Consider the following 15034-nt stretch of genomic DNA (forward strand, 5'->3'; position numbering starts at 1 on the left):
AAGTATGTAAGAGTTAACACAGTTAGTCTTTGTGTCAAATTTCTGTTATTTAACCCATAAAAGCCCAGTGTTACTTTTGTGTCAGCTCCCATATGATTTTTTCCTCTATATTTAATCTTTCTCAAGTGATTTATCACCATTTATTATAAAATTCTTCTCTGTATTTTGCATTTTTTGCAGTGAAAATCAGGTATTTTCCTGTATTTAATTTACTGATCATGTGGATATTCACGAAAGCCCAGAGTAAAGTTGAGGGTTATTATGTCAGAAATAGAGAAAACTGAAGAAAAAGTGGCTTATTTCAGCAGAATACATCATTATTTGAACATAAACCAAGTGTGTCCATCCACTGTCATTGATCCAACTCCATGGGTTTTACTGGTGAATCAATGTTGTAGAAGATGACAGTGTTTCCATGGTAACTACAGAGCCTCTGAACGTCCAAATGGGTCATATCTGATGACCATGAAAAGATGACAAACTGTACTTTACACCAATTATTTACGTGTATTGATAGGATTAGTGGATCAGCAGGTATTAAACAGTTTAGATCAGTAGATACTTTTGGTTGACGGTGAATGTTTGGGTTAAGATTCACTGCCTGGTCCCACACACACTATTTCACTGGACCGCCTTTAGCTCAGTCCAGAGTTGCATTAACTTTGGCCCAGATGTTTTATTAATGGTTGGAGAGTCAGACTACAGTGTATAGTCTGATCCATCACATCCCACTGATCCTCAGTCTGGACTCCGGTGGCCAATCCATGTGTGAAAATAATGTTTCATGATCCCTGAACCACTATTTCACACTTTAAGCCTGATGAATCCTGGCATTGTCCAATCTAATCTGTCATTCCAATCTATTTACCCACTTAAATCTAGGAAGCGACTATTTTTACAGCCAGGTTGTGTATAATGGTTTTAATTAGTTAAGGTTAATTATAAATACATAGTTCCAAACTCATATATCATTTATTTTTGTTCAGAAATATCTAGAAAAAGCAGCAGAAATGCTTATTTATTTCCAATCCATCAACATTTACATCTGTAGTTTGGAATTATTTTTATTAATGGCTTCTTCTAAACAGCTGCAGATGAAAGTGTTATGCACATTACCCTTTATTAATCATTTACAATCCTTTACAACTATGAGACTGATGACTTTGTGTGCCAAATGTGAAGTCATATAATCCATTAATATTATCATAATGAATATAGTGAATTCATTGTAGAAATTTGCAGTGACAGTGAGCCACTGTGTACATAATTTGATGAATCTAACAGTGGCTGATGTGCAGGAAATTACTGTTATGTGTAGACACGGTTTATTTTTTATGACTTATTGTGATTTTGCTTGATTAGAAGGCATCTTAACTTAACCCTTTATCAGGCAAGTGACTATTTTTGCTAATTTCCAAATACATTACAAGACAGTGACAACAACAGTTTCAGTGAGGTGACAATCTAGGGATGTAACGATATGAAAATTTCATATCATGGTTATTGTGACCAAAATTATCACAGTTATCATTATTATCGCGGTATTGTTGAAATTGTGCTTAAAATGTTCAAAAAGTACAAATACACACACTGAAATAATTTAACCAAGTTGTATTTTGAAAAACAAACAAACAAAAAATAAATAAAATAATTGGTACAATGTACCTTCTGTCGCAGAAACATTCAAATATTAACCCTTAGTGGTCTGAGGCTATTTTGTCTGTTTTTCAGTCCTTTTGATTTTGCCTTTATATACTATATAAAGAAATGTTTACCATACCCATGTTTGGGATCTTTTTTTCAGCACAACTTCATCAATATCACAGGTGTCAAATATGCAAAATGCAAAAATTACCCCAAAAATATTAACAGTCAAGGGCATCAAACTCAAAAATAACAGCATAATAATCTAGAAATAATGACTCCAAATTTTCTTCTTGGTTTAATGTGAGAAAAATAATATGACATTATGCCTATAAATAATGGCAACACCATTTTTTTCTCTTTGATTTATTGCAAAGAACATTAAATTCTGATATCCTTTAACAATAAAATGTCAATAACCTGAACAAATATGAACAACCTGGAATGTCTAAAGTGTCTAAATGTCTAAGTGCAATTTTAAAAATAGTCTGCCCATTTTGTGCGTTGGTAGATCTGATCTGTAATGCACATGTAGAAATCATAAGTTGAAGCATAATATTGATAAAATTGCACTTATTTTCCTTCAGAAATTTCAGTTTTTTCCAGTTATTCACATCTTTTTTTTGTTTTGGATAGAAATAGTTTCATCATGATTGTTATTTTTTGCACGGAAAAAATTGGAGTTGTCATTATTTATAGGTTATTATGCTATTAGTTTACTGGTTCCGGCCCGCTGGAGATCAAATTGAGCTGAATATGGCCACTGAAAGAAAATGAGTTTGACACCCCTGATCTATGTCATCTGTCTATTTTTTTTTTTTTCACTTTAACCAACCATATTAACATAAAAGGACAAAAAACACAAAAAAATATTAAATCCGATTTGAAAAATGTATGTAATTTATTGCATAAATAACACAAAGATGTTTAACAAACCTTTTCAAAGACTTTAAAAGTGAATATTGGTTCCAAATATTAGGTGTAGAAAATTAAAATTGTAATAAATTAAAACTATACTCAAATATTTGACATAAAAGCAGATCTTTACATTGGCGTTTTCCCTGGAAAAGTGTGGTTATCAAACATGGTTATCGTGATAATTAGAATTTAAATGGTAATACTAACCGTCTGCAATTATACCGTGGTTTATCGTTATACCGGTAATCATTACATCCCTACAACAATCTGAGCTCCAATGTGGTCTACAGGGTCTGTAAGGTCCACGTCTGCACGAACAGTGAGTGTACCTGCTTTGTTAGGTACCACTCTTCATATTACAAAAGCGTGCAGTCAGAGTCTTACATTCAGTCTGCTATTTGGATCATACTCATTTATTATTCCTGCAGTCAAAACTATTAAAACTCTATGATTTGGTAATTTTTTTTTACATAGCTCAACTTCTATATAAAGCCAAAAAAAAAAAAATCAACTACCACACAACGTACTAGTGACGGGACTTTAGGCTCTTTGAAGGGAGCCGTTCAATCAGGAGCCATTGACTGAAAAGAGCCGTTCAAGAGACTGGCTCTTTTACGTTTTTGGCATTCTTTTGAAACACTTTTAATGACTAAATAGGCTACATGTGATGATTAACATTACATTTTAAAGGTGTTTAATTGGCGCGGCAGTAAATATTATCTTACCGTAAAAAAGAATAGTTAGTTCAAATGTGTGGGTAAATCCATGACATGAGAGGTGACATTAGGCAAATGCTGGAATTTGACAAAAAACAACACCGTACATTATGTGGACTAGTCTGTAGCCTAAAAATGAGGAAGAAAATAAAACATTTTCTTATGAAATAACATTTTATTCTCCTCAAAACAAGAACAATAAATGTGTGTAAACATACGGAACAAAATGCACAAAACACAACAGTGATTAATCACTGCAATTACAGTACTTAAATACCTAAAAAAAAACTGTAGTGCAAATAAAATACTTCAAGTAACATTGCAAAATACCCGATATCTGTAATGTAAATATTAAAATGATACTACATCAGGAGTACTCTTACTTCTACTCTGTATATAAAGCCAGTGCCTCCCCAGTGACGCTAAATTGGCAGGCAACTGGACACTCCCTCCTTTAAAAAAAAAAAAAAAAAAATCAACGGCTTTTTACAAAGACTTGGTTCCCATCGTTCGTTTCAAAGAGCCATTCTAAAGATTCAATTCATTTGTGAACGTCACATCACTACAACATACAAAAACTGTTTGCCCATATAGAGGGGGGCTATAGCCTGAGAGGATGTGGGAATTTCAAAGTCCCAGCAGTCAGGACCACTAGGAAAAGTTTGAGTGTATCGGTGTGTGGGGTCACGCTTTGGAATGGGCAGGCAGTGCCCAAACATTCAAAAATTTAAAAAAAAAATGTACAAAAAAATGTTTTTGTCACAATATCCGGCTCAAGGAAGGGTCTGAACATTATTTGGGTTTCAGGCTGTTAAATTGTATGGTGTGTGTGTATACATGGGGGTGCAGACGTGGGTTGGTGTGCAGATGTAGATATAAATTGGTTTGTATGTATATGTGTATGTGACTGTATGTGTATGGGTGTACAGGTTTGTAGGGGTGTGTTTATAGATAATCATAATCTTATGTTGTATAACGAGTGATTAGGCACTAACAGTCTGAGGACTGGAATCAGGGGTAGGACTGAATAAGTGTTGGCTTCTTCCTACTCCCTTTCAGCCACAACAGTTGTTCTTTTTTCTATTATTCTATTTTTTTTTTTATTTTTTGTTTTTGTTTTTTATCCCTATGTTTTGTATTATGTTTGTGTCTGAAATAAACTAAACTAAACTAAAACTAAAACCATGAAGTAATGGTACTAATGTAAGGGATAATGTTCAAAGGGATAATGTGGATGTGGACAGGGGTCTGGATCAGCACTTATGTGGGTCTAATGTTCTAAAAGTGATGTTCTAATGTTCTAAAATGCATGTTGTTGTTTTTTTCGCATTACATGTGTTTTTCTTGTATTTACTCCTTGGATATTTTTTTCTTTTTGCCACTTATAAGGATTGAAATATTAAATGTCAGAGTATTTCTACGAATGCCCTATAAAGGGTTAAATAAATCAAAATAAAATTTGCATAAATGAGTTTAGTAACCACCTCTTGATAGGCACTCTTTATTCAAACTAAGTAATGTATAAATAAAATAAATCCCCCTCGTTTATGTTGTTTTTGTTCGATTATTCATTGTAACCTGAGGCAATAATTTTTACTCATAGAAGAATTCTATATCGTATCATCTCATCTGTAAATGTGTGTTTTATGCCGGGAAAAAGGCTGCATTTATTTTGATGAAGCTGTACTCATCACATAATGACATGAAATGCAACTAGCAGATATTATGATGAAGCATACTTCACGCTGTACATTTGTTAGGCAGACAGGCAGCTGTGAGAGGACAAAAGCAATCAGTTATATGTGACAGCTGCAGCTGAAAAGGAATGTAAGGATTTCACAGAAAAGTGTACATTTACAAGAGCATACATAAATATTTTCCGTCTGTGTGTTTGTAACTCTTCAGCACCAAAGCATCAAACCTCATTATGTAAAACTCCCTGCAGTAATCCATGCTGAAATACTGAAAAAAAAGAAAAAAAAAAAAAAAAAAAGATAAATGTGTCAGAGTTTGACAGGTTATTCCTTAGACAGAAGATGTATGACACCGAGCTGTGTTTGTACCGACAGGAAGAGGAGCTACGGCAAAGCGGAGAGGCCAAATACCAGCACCTGAACGAAGACCTGCACGTCCTCATCGAGGTGTTTGCTCCTCCAGCTGAGGCCTACGCCAGGATGGGTCACGCTCTGGAGGAGATCAAGAAGTTCCTCATACCAGTATGTTCTCCTGTTTCACACACACCAGGGTTCCCACAGCGTCTGAAAAAGTCTTAAAAGTCTTGAATGCACAAATCTGGATTCAACACCTTTAAAAAGTCTTAAAAGTGTTGAATGTACAAATCTGGATTCAATATCTTTAAAAAGTCGTAAAAGTCTTGAATGTACAAATCTGGATTCGATACCTTTAAAAAGTCTTACAAGTTTTAAATGTACAAATCTGGATTCAATACTTTTAAAAAGTCTTACAAGTGTTGAATGTACAAATCTGAATTCAATACCTTTAAAAAGTCTTAAAAGTGTTGAATGTACAAATCTGGATTCAATACCTTTAAAAAGTCTTAAAAGTCTTGAATGTACAAATTGGATACAATACCTTTAAAAAGTCTTAAAAGTCTTGAATGTACAAATTGGATTCAATACCTTTAAAAAGTCTTAAAAGTCTTGAATGTACAAATCTGGATTCAATACCTGTAACCCTTTCATGCATGGTGGTCACTACAATGGACAGCTATTCTATAATGTAATTTAACCTGAACTTCTATAACAGTACCTGCATAATATCTGCATGGGTGAATATAAAAGGCTAGGAAATAAAATGTTATTAATATTTAACCCATAAAGACCCAGCGTTTTTTTGGTTTTTTTTTTTGGTTTTTTTTTAATGGCAGTTCCCAAATGATTTTTTCCTCTCTATTTAACCTTTCTTAAGTATTTATCGCCATTTATTATTATTATTATTATTATTATTATTATTATTATTATTATTATTATTATACTATCCTTCGTATTTAGCGTTTTTTCTCTGTAGAGTAGGTATTTTCCAAGCTAAAACATACAAGAAAAGAGTTATTGCGCATGCAGCTCAGACAGCTTTGCATGCAGCTTTACACATTTGTAAAAATAGATCATTATATAAAAAGAGGTAATACTAATGATAATAAGAGTCCTAAGAGGCAACAAACAAGTTATTGCACATTTGAATTAATAAGTACTGTGATGTATAGCAGTTTATTGCACGTTCAATTAAAATACTGGGAGGTAGAGTAGGTTATTACATATATATTCCCTTCTTTCTTGAGTCTGTTTGTTCATACAAAATGAAACACGATTAATATAGATTAAAAATGAATAATATTTAATCATGATTAATCGAAATTAATCCACAGCAACCTTGTGATTAATCTGATTAAAAATTTGAATCGTTTGACAGCACTAATATCAATACATTTTCCTAAATTCTTCGAGTCACAAATTTTTTGCCAGTATGGCTGTGAAAAGGGCATTAAACTCTGTTCTAAGTAGTCTTAAAAAGGTCTTAAAAAGTCTTAAATATACCCTCACACACACACACTATCATCCTTTCTCCACCTCTTCCTGTCGGTGTCGTCTACAAAACCAGCCTCTGTACACAACCTTTCTAATCAAGTAAAAAAAAATACACACAGATTATTAGCTCCCCTTTCTCAGAACTCATTGTTTTACTCTGTAATTGTTTCTAAGTGTTTCTTTTCTGTTCTCATAGTTTAGTGGCATCAGTCTTATACCCGCTAGCTTTTCCTCAGACTCACTCGGTTGCTGCCAAGTACTAGGGTTCATCAACAGCCACTGCACATTTTTAGTTCCACTAGTTTCCCAGACATTGTTGTTTTCTTGTCTGACTGCTTTCCAACTTGCAGAAAATCCTTTTTTTATTTGTCAAGCACAAAATAAAGTAAAACCAAAGAGTAGTATTGGGCAAAAATGTAAAGAACCTCAAAAAGTAACACAAATTTGAACCTTTAAATCAAGAACATGTTTGTAAAATGTTGGGAAAAAGTAGCCTGTCCAGCCATCCAATTTTCTCAGTGTATTCAGTACTGAGAAAACAGTCTGGAATTGGGCCAATCACTGTGAAATACGCACGATCTATTCCACAGGTGTCAAACATGCGGCCCAGGGGCCAAAACCGGCCCGCCAAAGGTTCCATTCCGTGCAAAAATTGACCTGAATAGTCCAGGTTCAGGTTCCACATGCAGACCAATGTGATCTCCAGCAAAAATAACAACACAATAACCCATAAATAATAACAACTACAAATTTTCTTAGTGAAAAATAATGTGGAAAAAATTTTATTGAAAAAAAAAAACAAAAACATACACTATGAAAATATTTACATTTACAAAACTATTCTTTCACAATAAAATGCAAATAAATACATAAATAAAAACAGATGAACAACCTGAAATGTGCAATTTTAACAATAATTCAGCCTGTTGCCAAATGTTTTGTGCATTTATAGACCCACTGTGATCTGTAGTTGTGTTAATAATAAGAGATGGAATATTGTAGAAAATGTTCAAATTTTAGTTCCAAACTCCAAAATTTTAACAATATTATGCCTGTTACCTAATGTTTTTGTAACATTGTGTGTAAATGCACATGTATAAATAATAAGTCGAGGCATAATATTGTTAAAATTGCACTAATTTTTCAAATGAAATTTCATTTTTTACAGGTTATTCACATCTTTTTTGTAAAATGCAAATATTTTCATGATTTAATTGGGGGGTTTTTTTGTACTAAAACAAAAAGAAAAACTTGGATTTGTCATTAGTTATAGGTTATTAAATCACTATTTTACTGGTCTGGCCTGCTGCAGATCAAATTGGGCTAAATACGGCCCCTGAACCAAAATGAGTTTGACACCCCTGATCTATTCTATACTGACCAATCACAAGTCTGGGGGGGCGGGTGTTTCGAAATGCATCATACACATCGTCTTCTTTTTGTTGTGAGTCAAAGTCTGTTCCAAGTCCGCAAATCTCTTCACAACTGTTGTGGGTTTACTTGATTCAAAAATAGGTTTGAATTACAGATTACACTCTGTATTCTTAAGTTTCTCCGACAAAAGCAACAGTAATCATTCACTGAAGTTTCTATTCAACCACCACCACCGCATGCCATGATGGAAACATGCTGAGGTTTGTTGACATTAGAGATCTGCTCGTCACATAATTACGTGACATCCATCTTGTCTGTGATTGGTTTACTTTGTGCCTGTTAGTCCCGCCTTCATATTTGGAAAGGTTTCTCATTGAGACAGACAGATGGCTGGTCAGGTTAGGGAAAAAGGGTCTGAGCTTTAAAATGAATGCTTTCACACTTAACTAACAAGACTTTATTACCTAAAATTGTAATTATTTTTAGATTTTTAGCTCAAATTGCTCCATTTTACCATTTTATTGTGAGATTGACTAAAGAAAATACTTGTTTAAAAGACTAGGCTCAATATTGGTAGTTGAGATAAGGACATAATTTACCTGAATTAAATTAAATAAAATATGTATTCTCGTCTGTTGTATATTTAGCAATAATTACATTGAACATTTTTTGTTTGTTTGTTTGTTTTCATGTGGAAATATTGTGTTAATTGTAAATAGGGTTAGGCAAAATAAGTCTTAACTTCCGCCTAAACCCTTTCGGTTGCGTTTTATATGGAAAAGGGATATGTTGTTGTTTTTTGTTTGTTGTTTAAAGTAATTAACGACCGAACAAACTACTACTACTACAAGATTACAATGACTTAATTATCCAAAGATATTCTGAAGGTAATCACAGTACACTTTAATAATATAGAAATATCAGGGTGAATTATAATGACAGAATGAATGTGAGCATATAATCAACTTTATGTCTTACTAGAGTGTTTTAATATATATATTTGGTGTGTGTATATATATAAGAGCTATATTTACAGTATATTTGTATATTTAGAGCTTTATATGTATATATTTATATATTTCTGTTTTTCGGTTGCATTGATAATTTCTTTCCTGCTACTTTTTTATTTTACTTGAATGGAGTGACTGTAACTGTAAGGATTTTTCGTGTTCGTTGATTGGACACTCCAAAGACAAGTTCAGGATGCACTTGGTCTCAGTTTAAGAATTTATTCTGATCACATGTGAAATACAAAAGCCATCGCTGGTATTTCTAGACAAGGGCTCCTACAGGAACACAAGTTGCAAAAAGCCCCGAATTCTGGGTCCGATTGACTGTTATCTTCTTGGATGTCTCCACCCCAAACCATAGGTTGGACTTTGCAAAATGTTATCTGACTCTGTCCTCTGATTGGACCTCACCTATTGACGTGACTTGCCAACCATCAGTTCACGTCTTTGCTACTAGAATGTGCTACACAAAGTGTTATGATTGTTGTCGTAGACGTGGATCTATTGGAGTGCCAGTTCCCAGCCTCTGTAGCCAGAACAGCTTCTCCAGTGAACAGAACTGACCCTGAACTTATCAGTACTGGTGTCCATGAGTTTACTGGGAGCGACTGTAACACCCAATAATTTCCCCCTGGGTTTAATAAAATATTCTGATTCTGAACAAAACCCCTCTGTAGTTTTCAAGGTGGGACTAACGTTACTGCAGTTTCTCTGTCTTGAAACTATAATTCCTAGTGTTTCCTCTTCATGTCATTAGTTCTGCCTCATTACTACAGACTTAAAACTAAAAGTACACTGTAAAAAAAAATCCTGTTGTTTTTACAGAAAAAAATTGGCAGCTGTGGTTTCCAGAACAATACTGTAAAAAACACATCCAACTGTAAACATATTTACGGCGTAACATGTAGATTTAACATTGGATTTAAATGGTAAATGGACTGCACTTATTTAGCACATTTTCTCCACCCTTATGGTGTCCAAAGCACTCAAATCCACCAGGTCCAACTGGGAGCACTTTAAGGTTCAGCGTCTTCCATGGAGACTTTGACATATGAACAGTCAGAGCCAGGATTCGAACCACCAACCCTTTGGTAATTGGACGTGCCACTCTACCAACTCATTAGTTTAAAAGTTTAAAATGTCACATTGAAAAGCAAATAGGCCATTATTTCAACATTACAGTCTTGCAATTTAATAATAATAATTCATAATTTCTACATACAAATAATAATAATTTCTTCATACAAATCTGGTTAACATACTCTTCCTGTAAAAACTACAGCTATATTTGATTTAATTGTTAACGCAAAAATCTTTTCAAATAAACAACTTTGCATTGTATTGTCACTTACAGTTTTTTTATGTTGCAATTTTACAACTTTTTGGTGTTAATTCTACAGTCATTTTTTACAGTGTAACATATAGTTCTTCATCAACTTTACCAAAAAATGCTATTGTTTCCTTTAAAATACATTCTTCACTATAACTACTGTGGAGTGACATGTTGGTTGCAAAAGCCAGACACCAACAGAAATCGTACATCGTTTTTTGTTTTTTTTTTCCCATATTCCTCAAACACACCGTCTGTGGGTTCGCCTTTTCCTGCTGAATCTCTGTGCAGCTGCTCTTTGGCTCGGGCCAACTCATTTCCAACCTGTCCACAGAGAAGCAAGTGAGAGGAACAGCAGAGACAAACCGTTCTTTCACTCACTCGCTCTCTCTCTCGGTCTGTAACTTGCACTGTAATCCTGTCATGAGTGTGAGTGGAAAGCGTCCGATTCAGTGTGTGATCCTGAGTGGGAAGTGGTGGGTACAACAGGGATAAAGGAGCGCAGAAGGGAATCTCTCTACACGGGCCAAACCTCTTTGGCACCAACGTGCACAGAGATTATTTTTTCTTCCTCCATTTATTATGGATGATCCCTCCAATGCTCAGAGCTATAATGATTTACATCTCATGATTAATTATCAGCAGACCCTCCCCCTCCCTCCCCTCTACCTCTCCCAACTGTTGTCGCCCTATGTATTTATTGATACAGGCAACACATGGCAATCATATCAATCGGTTTCTGATTAAAGACCTATTTCCATGTTAATTATGTATTTTAATTTAGCAGCAAAAAGCAACTGTTTCAGAAGATAAAGGCAAATGGGGTGCTGAAGATTTATCAACAGGAGATCTGAAATGTTTTGCTGCCTCAGGAACAGCGGTCACGGCAGTACTGTAAAGTACATTAATTAGATATTCCCGGGGCTGTAGCCCTGGAGATAAAGGACGTAATTTAATACAGTGTAATTGAAAGCGAGTCTATTGCCGCCTGTGTGTGTGTCTGTTTGTGTGTGAACATGCTGCCTCTCTCTCTGTGTGCAGGATTACAATGATGAGATCAGACAGGCCCAGCTGCAGGAGCTCACATACCTGAACGGAGGATCGGAGGATGCCAAGGTGCCGTCGGTGAGGGGCAAGTCAGCCGCCCGTGGAAGAGGGACACCTGTTCCAGGGCCTCCCAGGTAACCTGCCTTCAGCTGTGTGTGTGTGTGTATGTGTGTGTGTGTCCGTGTGTGTCTGTGTGTATGTGTGTGTGTGTGTGTGTGTGTGTTGTCGTGGAAATGTGTACCTCGGATCAGCAGGGGATCGGGTATTATTTACAGTTAACGAGCTAATGGGAAGGCAGTTTTTTTCTGTAAATGGATGTGCATGGTATCCTGTTGCATTTTCAGACTTAATGGTGTCATTTAGAGTTGCAGCACATGTACTGAGTCTGAGTCCAGTGTCGAGGACCGGAATTAGTCTTTTGGTGTTAAAGTCAGTATTCAGAGCCAAAGACTCATTTGGTACTCACCTTAACACATCTGAAATATGGCCAGGATGTCACTAGATTATTGTAATGTACTTTTTGGAAGGAAAAAAAAAGTGACGAGGGTCTAAAAGTGGTTGAATACAGCAAGAATATCTTAAAGTTGGCAACACACACTGTATTTTCATTAATGTTCCTACAGTGTTATTAATCTGACAGTGAAGGTCATGTGGGGACTTTGTCTGTGAGGTTTCAAATGTTTTGATGCGAGTGTAGGACAGGATATTGTTCATTTGCTGAATACTAGGGGTGTGTATTGGCAAGAATCTGGCGATACGATACAAATCACAATGCTAGGATCACGATACAATATATCATGATATATCATGATACTGTTAAAAAGGCAATTTTTTTGTTGGTTTCTTTTTTTTTTTTTTTTTAAAGATTATTTCCTGGAAGAACTGAATTACACCAGAAATATGCACAAATACTAAACATATTTTTATTTAATCACAAAAAGATCTAATGTTGTATCACAAAATTTTCCTCTGTTAAAACTCAAATTATGTTTTACAGACATGACAGTTTAAGATCCTGTTCAAATGTTCATATTCTAATAGTTCATAACTAACATCATAACATTATTTTTGTGCAATCCCAACAAAGGAACTAACATCTGCCTCTCAGACAGTAAAATGTCCTTTCAAAGGATGCTTCAAATAACTATTATTTAATAAAACTGTGTTAAATATTAATAGATAAAATATAAACAATAAACAAACCCCAAAAAAACAAAAATGAACCGCCGCCATATCTGCATTTGAATAAATACCTAAAAATATTGATACAGTAATTTTTAATATCGATACAGTATTGTGAAATGAAATATCACAATATATTATATACATATACATAGTATGTATACAGAACTGATATTTTCTTACGCCTCCACTGAATACATTGAATTAATTTGATTGATTTTGCTTTTTGAAAACTGTGAAAAGTACCTGGATTGAAAAAGATGCTGTTTGGTTGTTGGGGTATATTCATTGTATTTCTCCAGTTAGTGGTTTTATTGATATTCATGTACATATAAGTGCATGTAAGTGCTTCACTTTATGCAGTTGTAGTTTTTTGTATCTCAAATGGCTCTGAAAGAAGGGAAAAAATGTTAGATATGAATAAACTTACAAAAAAAGTCAACCATCAAGTTAAAAATATGAGTATACATGTGTCTGGAAATACATTTCTGGTCAAATGATATTGGAAAGTAAACATGAAAAGATGTTAATATGTATGAAACTACTGCAGTGTTATTGTATCTTGAATCCGAAACCACTGTTCAGTTCCCTCATGTTTCCATACATTACAGATGTGTGGAGGTTTAGGGAAACGCATGAAAACAACATTAATCCAATTTTCATGCCACAGAAGAGAACAAAAGAAAAGGAATTGGAAATCACTCTTATTATTATGCAGCAACCAACACCAAGTTATTGAAATCTAGTGACCTGGTGGATTTCACAACAGCATAGATAATGTATAAATGTATTCAACTTCCTGACTGTATTCAGAGGCTGTACGGAGCTGGTAAGACCCAGTATGAACTTAGATGTAGGTATGTTTGAAGAAATGGAAATGGATGATGTGTATCTGTAGATGTAACAGCTGCATATTTGAGTGTGTTCTGGTGTGACAAATAAAGCTGCAGCCGGCACATTATCAGTCCATATGTTTGGTTTTCCTGTAATTTAATGCCTATAAATCTACATTTCTATATGTATATGTTTTGTGAGAACTAAAAAAAAAAACTAATAATGAATTAGTACTGCCATTACAAGTATTACTACTATTTCACTGAGCTTCAAAGACTGAATAGTTGATTATTTATAGTTCTATATTTGGGTGCTTCTGTGAAATTGGTCCCTAAAACAGGACACGGGCTAAAAATTCAAACCAGATGTAGACTGATGTTATGAAGCAAGTTCAGAAGCACTTTGGGTCTATTTTGAAAATCAATATTAACTGAGATAAAAGAGAAACTATTTTTGTGATTAAACACATTTTTATATTATTTATTTATTTATACAAGAATCTGCATGTAACCCAGTAAAAAGGACACGAAAATTACACGGTACTATTTTTTTAGTATATTTTTATTCTCTCACAGATACTTTTTGGGAATCAAACCAATTATGCAAGGCAGAGTGTTTCATTAAAATGACCGCTGTTGCATAATCACTCACGATTTATTTGTATTTAAATGGGCAGGTTCTGTATGTAACAGCAGTGGACATGATGGGTTACACACGAAACCTGGAATGAGACCGCAGATTCATGAAAAACCTGCATGTCTGGATTAGAAAAAACACTAGGATCGACAAATTTAGCACAGTGTCTTTATTTATAGCGGTATATAAGACCATTTACAGCCATGTTTTCCAGATCTAATGCATTGACACCTAGGTAGCTTTTCCTGTCCCAGTTTTGGTCCGATTTTTGGCCCCGACATTTTATTAAAAATTCATTAATTTTGGGATGGCTCAAAGCAAGAGTATAAATATTTAGCATTTATCTGAGGTCATCATTAGGTACATCCTGGGGGGAAATATGTCTAAGGGTGTATTCACACCAGGAAAGTCTGATAGTTCACTTGCTTTGGTACGGACCAATTTTTTTTTTTTTTTTTTTTTTTTAATTTGGTGCGGTTCGCATTCACACTGTACATTTTTGTAAGTGGACCAAAATCTGTAAACAAAACCACGTGTGCTGAGGTCGTTCATCCATTGGACAGAAATGAACTGTTGATTGAAGTGCTCAGTCCAAAGTGAAAGGAGAGTATCATGGAAATTTTGCGTGCTGTTTTTGTTATCGTCATAGCAGTTTTTACAGATGCATGCGTTTGCACAAGTGTTTGAGCAGCAAGAGTGTTTGATGCAACGTCAGGTTTACAATATTGTAGAATTAATTTCTCAATGACGAAGACACAGGGCAAGACAGCTATGGAGGACAGCGCTCATCTGCGCACA

At 34.6% G+C, this 15034-nt stretch overlaps 1 protein-coding gene across 2 annotated transcripts in view; it reads left to right on the plus strand.

Annotated features, from left to right (window-relative positions):
* khdrbs3 (KH domain containing, RNA binding, signal transduction associated 3) overlaps positions 1–15034 on the plus strand; it is a 319020-nt gene that overhangs the window by 190882 nt on the left and 113104 nt on the right. For both annotated transcript variants that reach the window (XR_003936645.1, XM_030147660.1), the window contains exons 4-5: positions 5348–5494; positions 11579–11718. Coding sequence is in view for 1 of the 2 variants with exons in the window: in XM_030147660.1 (XP_030003520.1) it covers positions 5348–5494; positions 11579–11718 (287 nt within the window). In the remaining variant the exon portion in view is untranslated. The remainder of the gene's footprint in view (positions 1–5347; positions 5495–11578; positions 11719–15034) is intronic.

The sequence above is a fragment of the Sphaeramia orbicularis genome, chromosome 11 (assembly GCF_902148855.1).
Source record: "Sphaeramia orbicularis chromosome 11, fSphaOr1.1, whole genome shotgun sequence".
NCBI classification, from domain to species: domain Eukaryota; kingdom Metazoa; phylum Chordata; class Actinopteri; order Kurtiformes; family Apogonidae; genus Sphaeramia; species Sphaeramia orbicularis.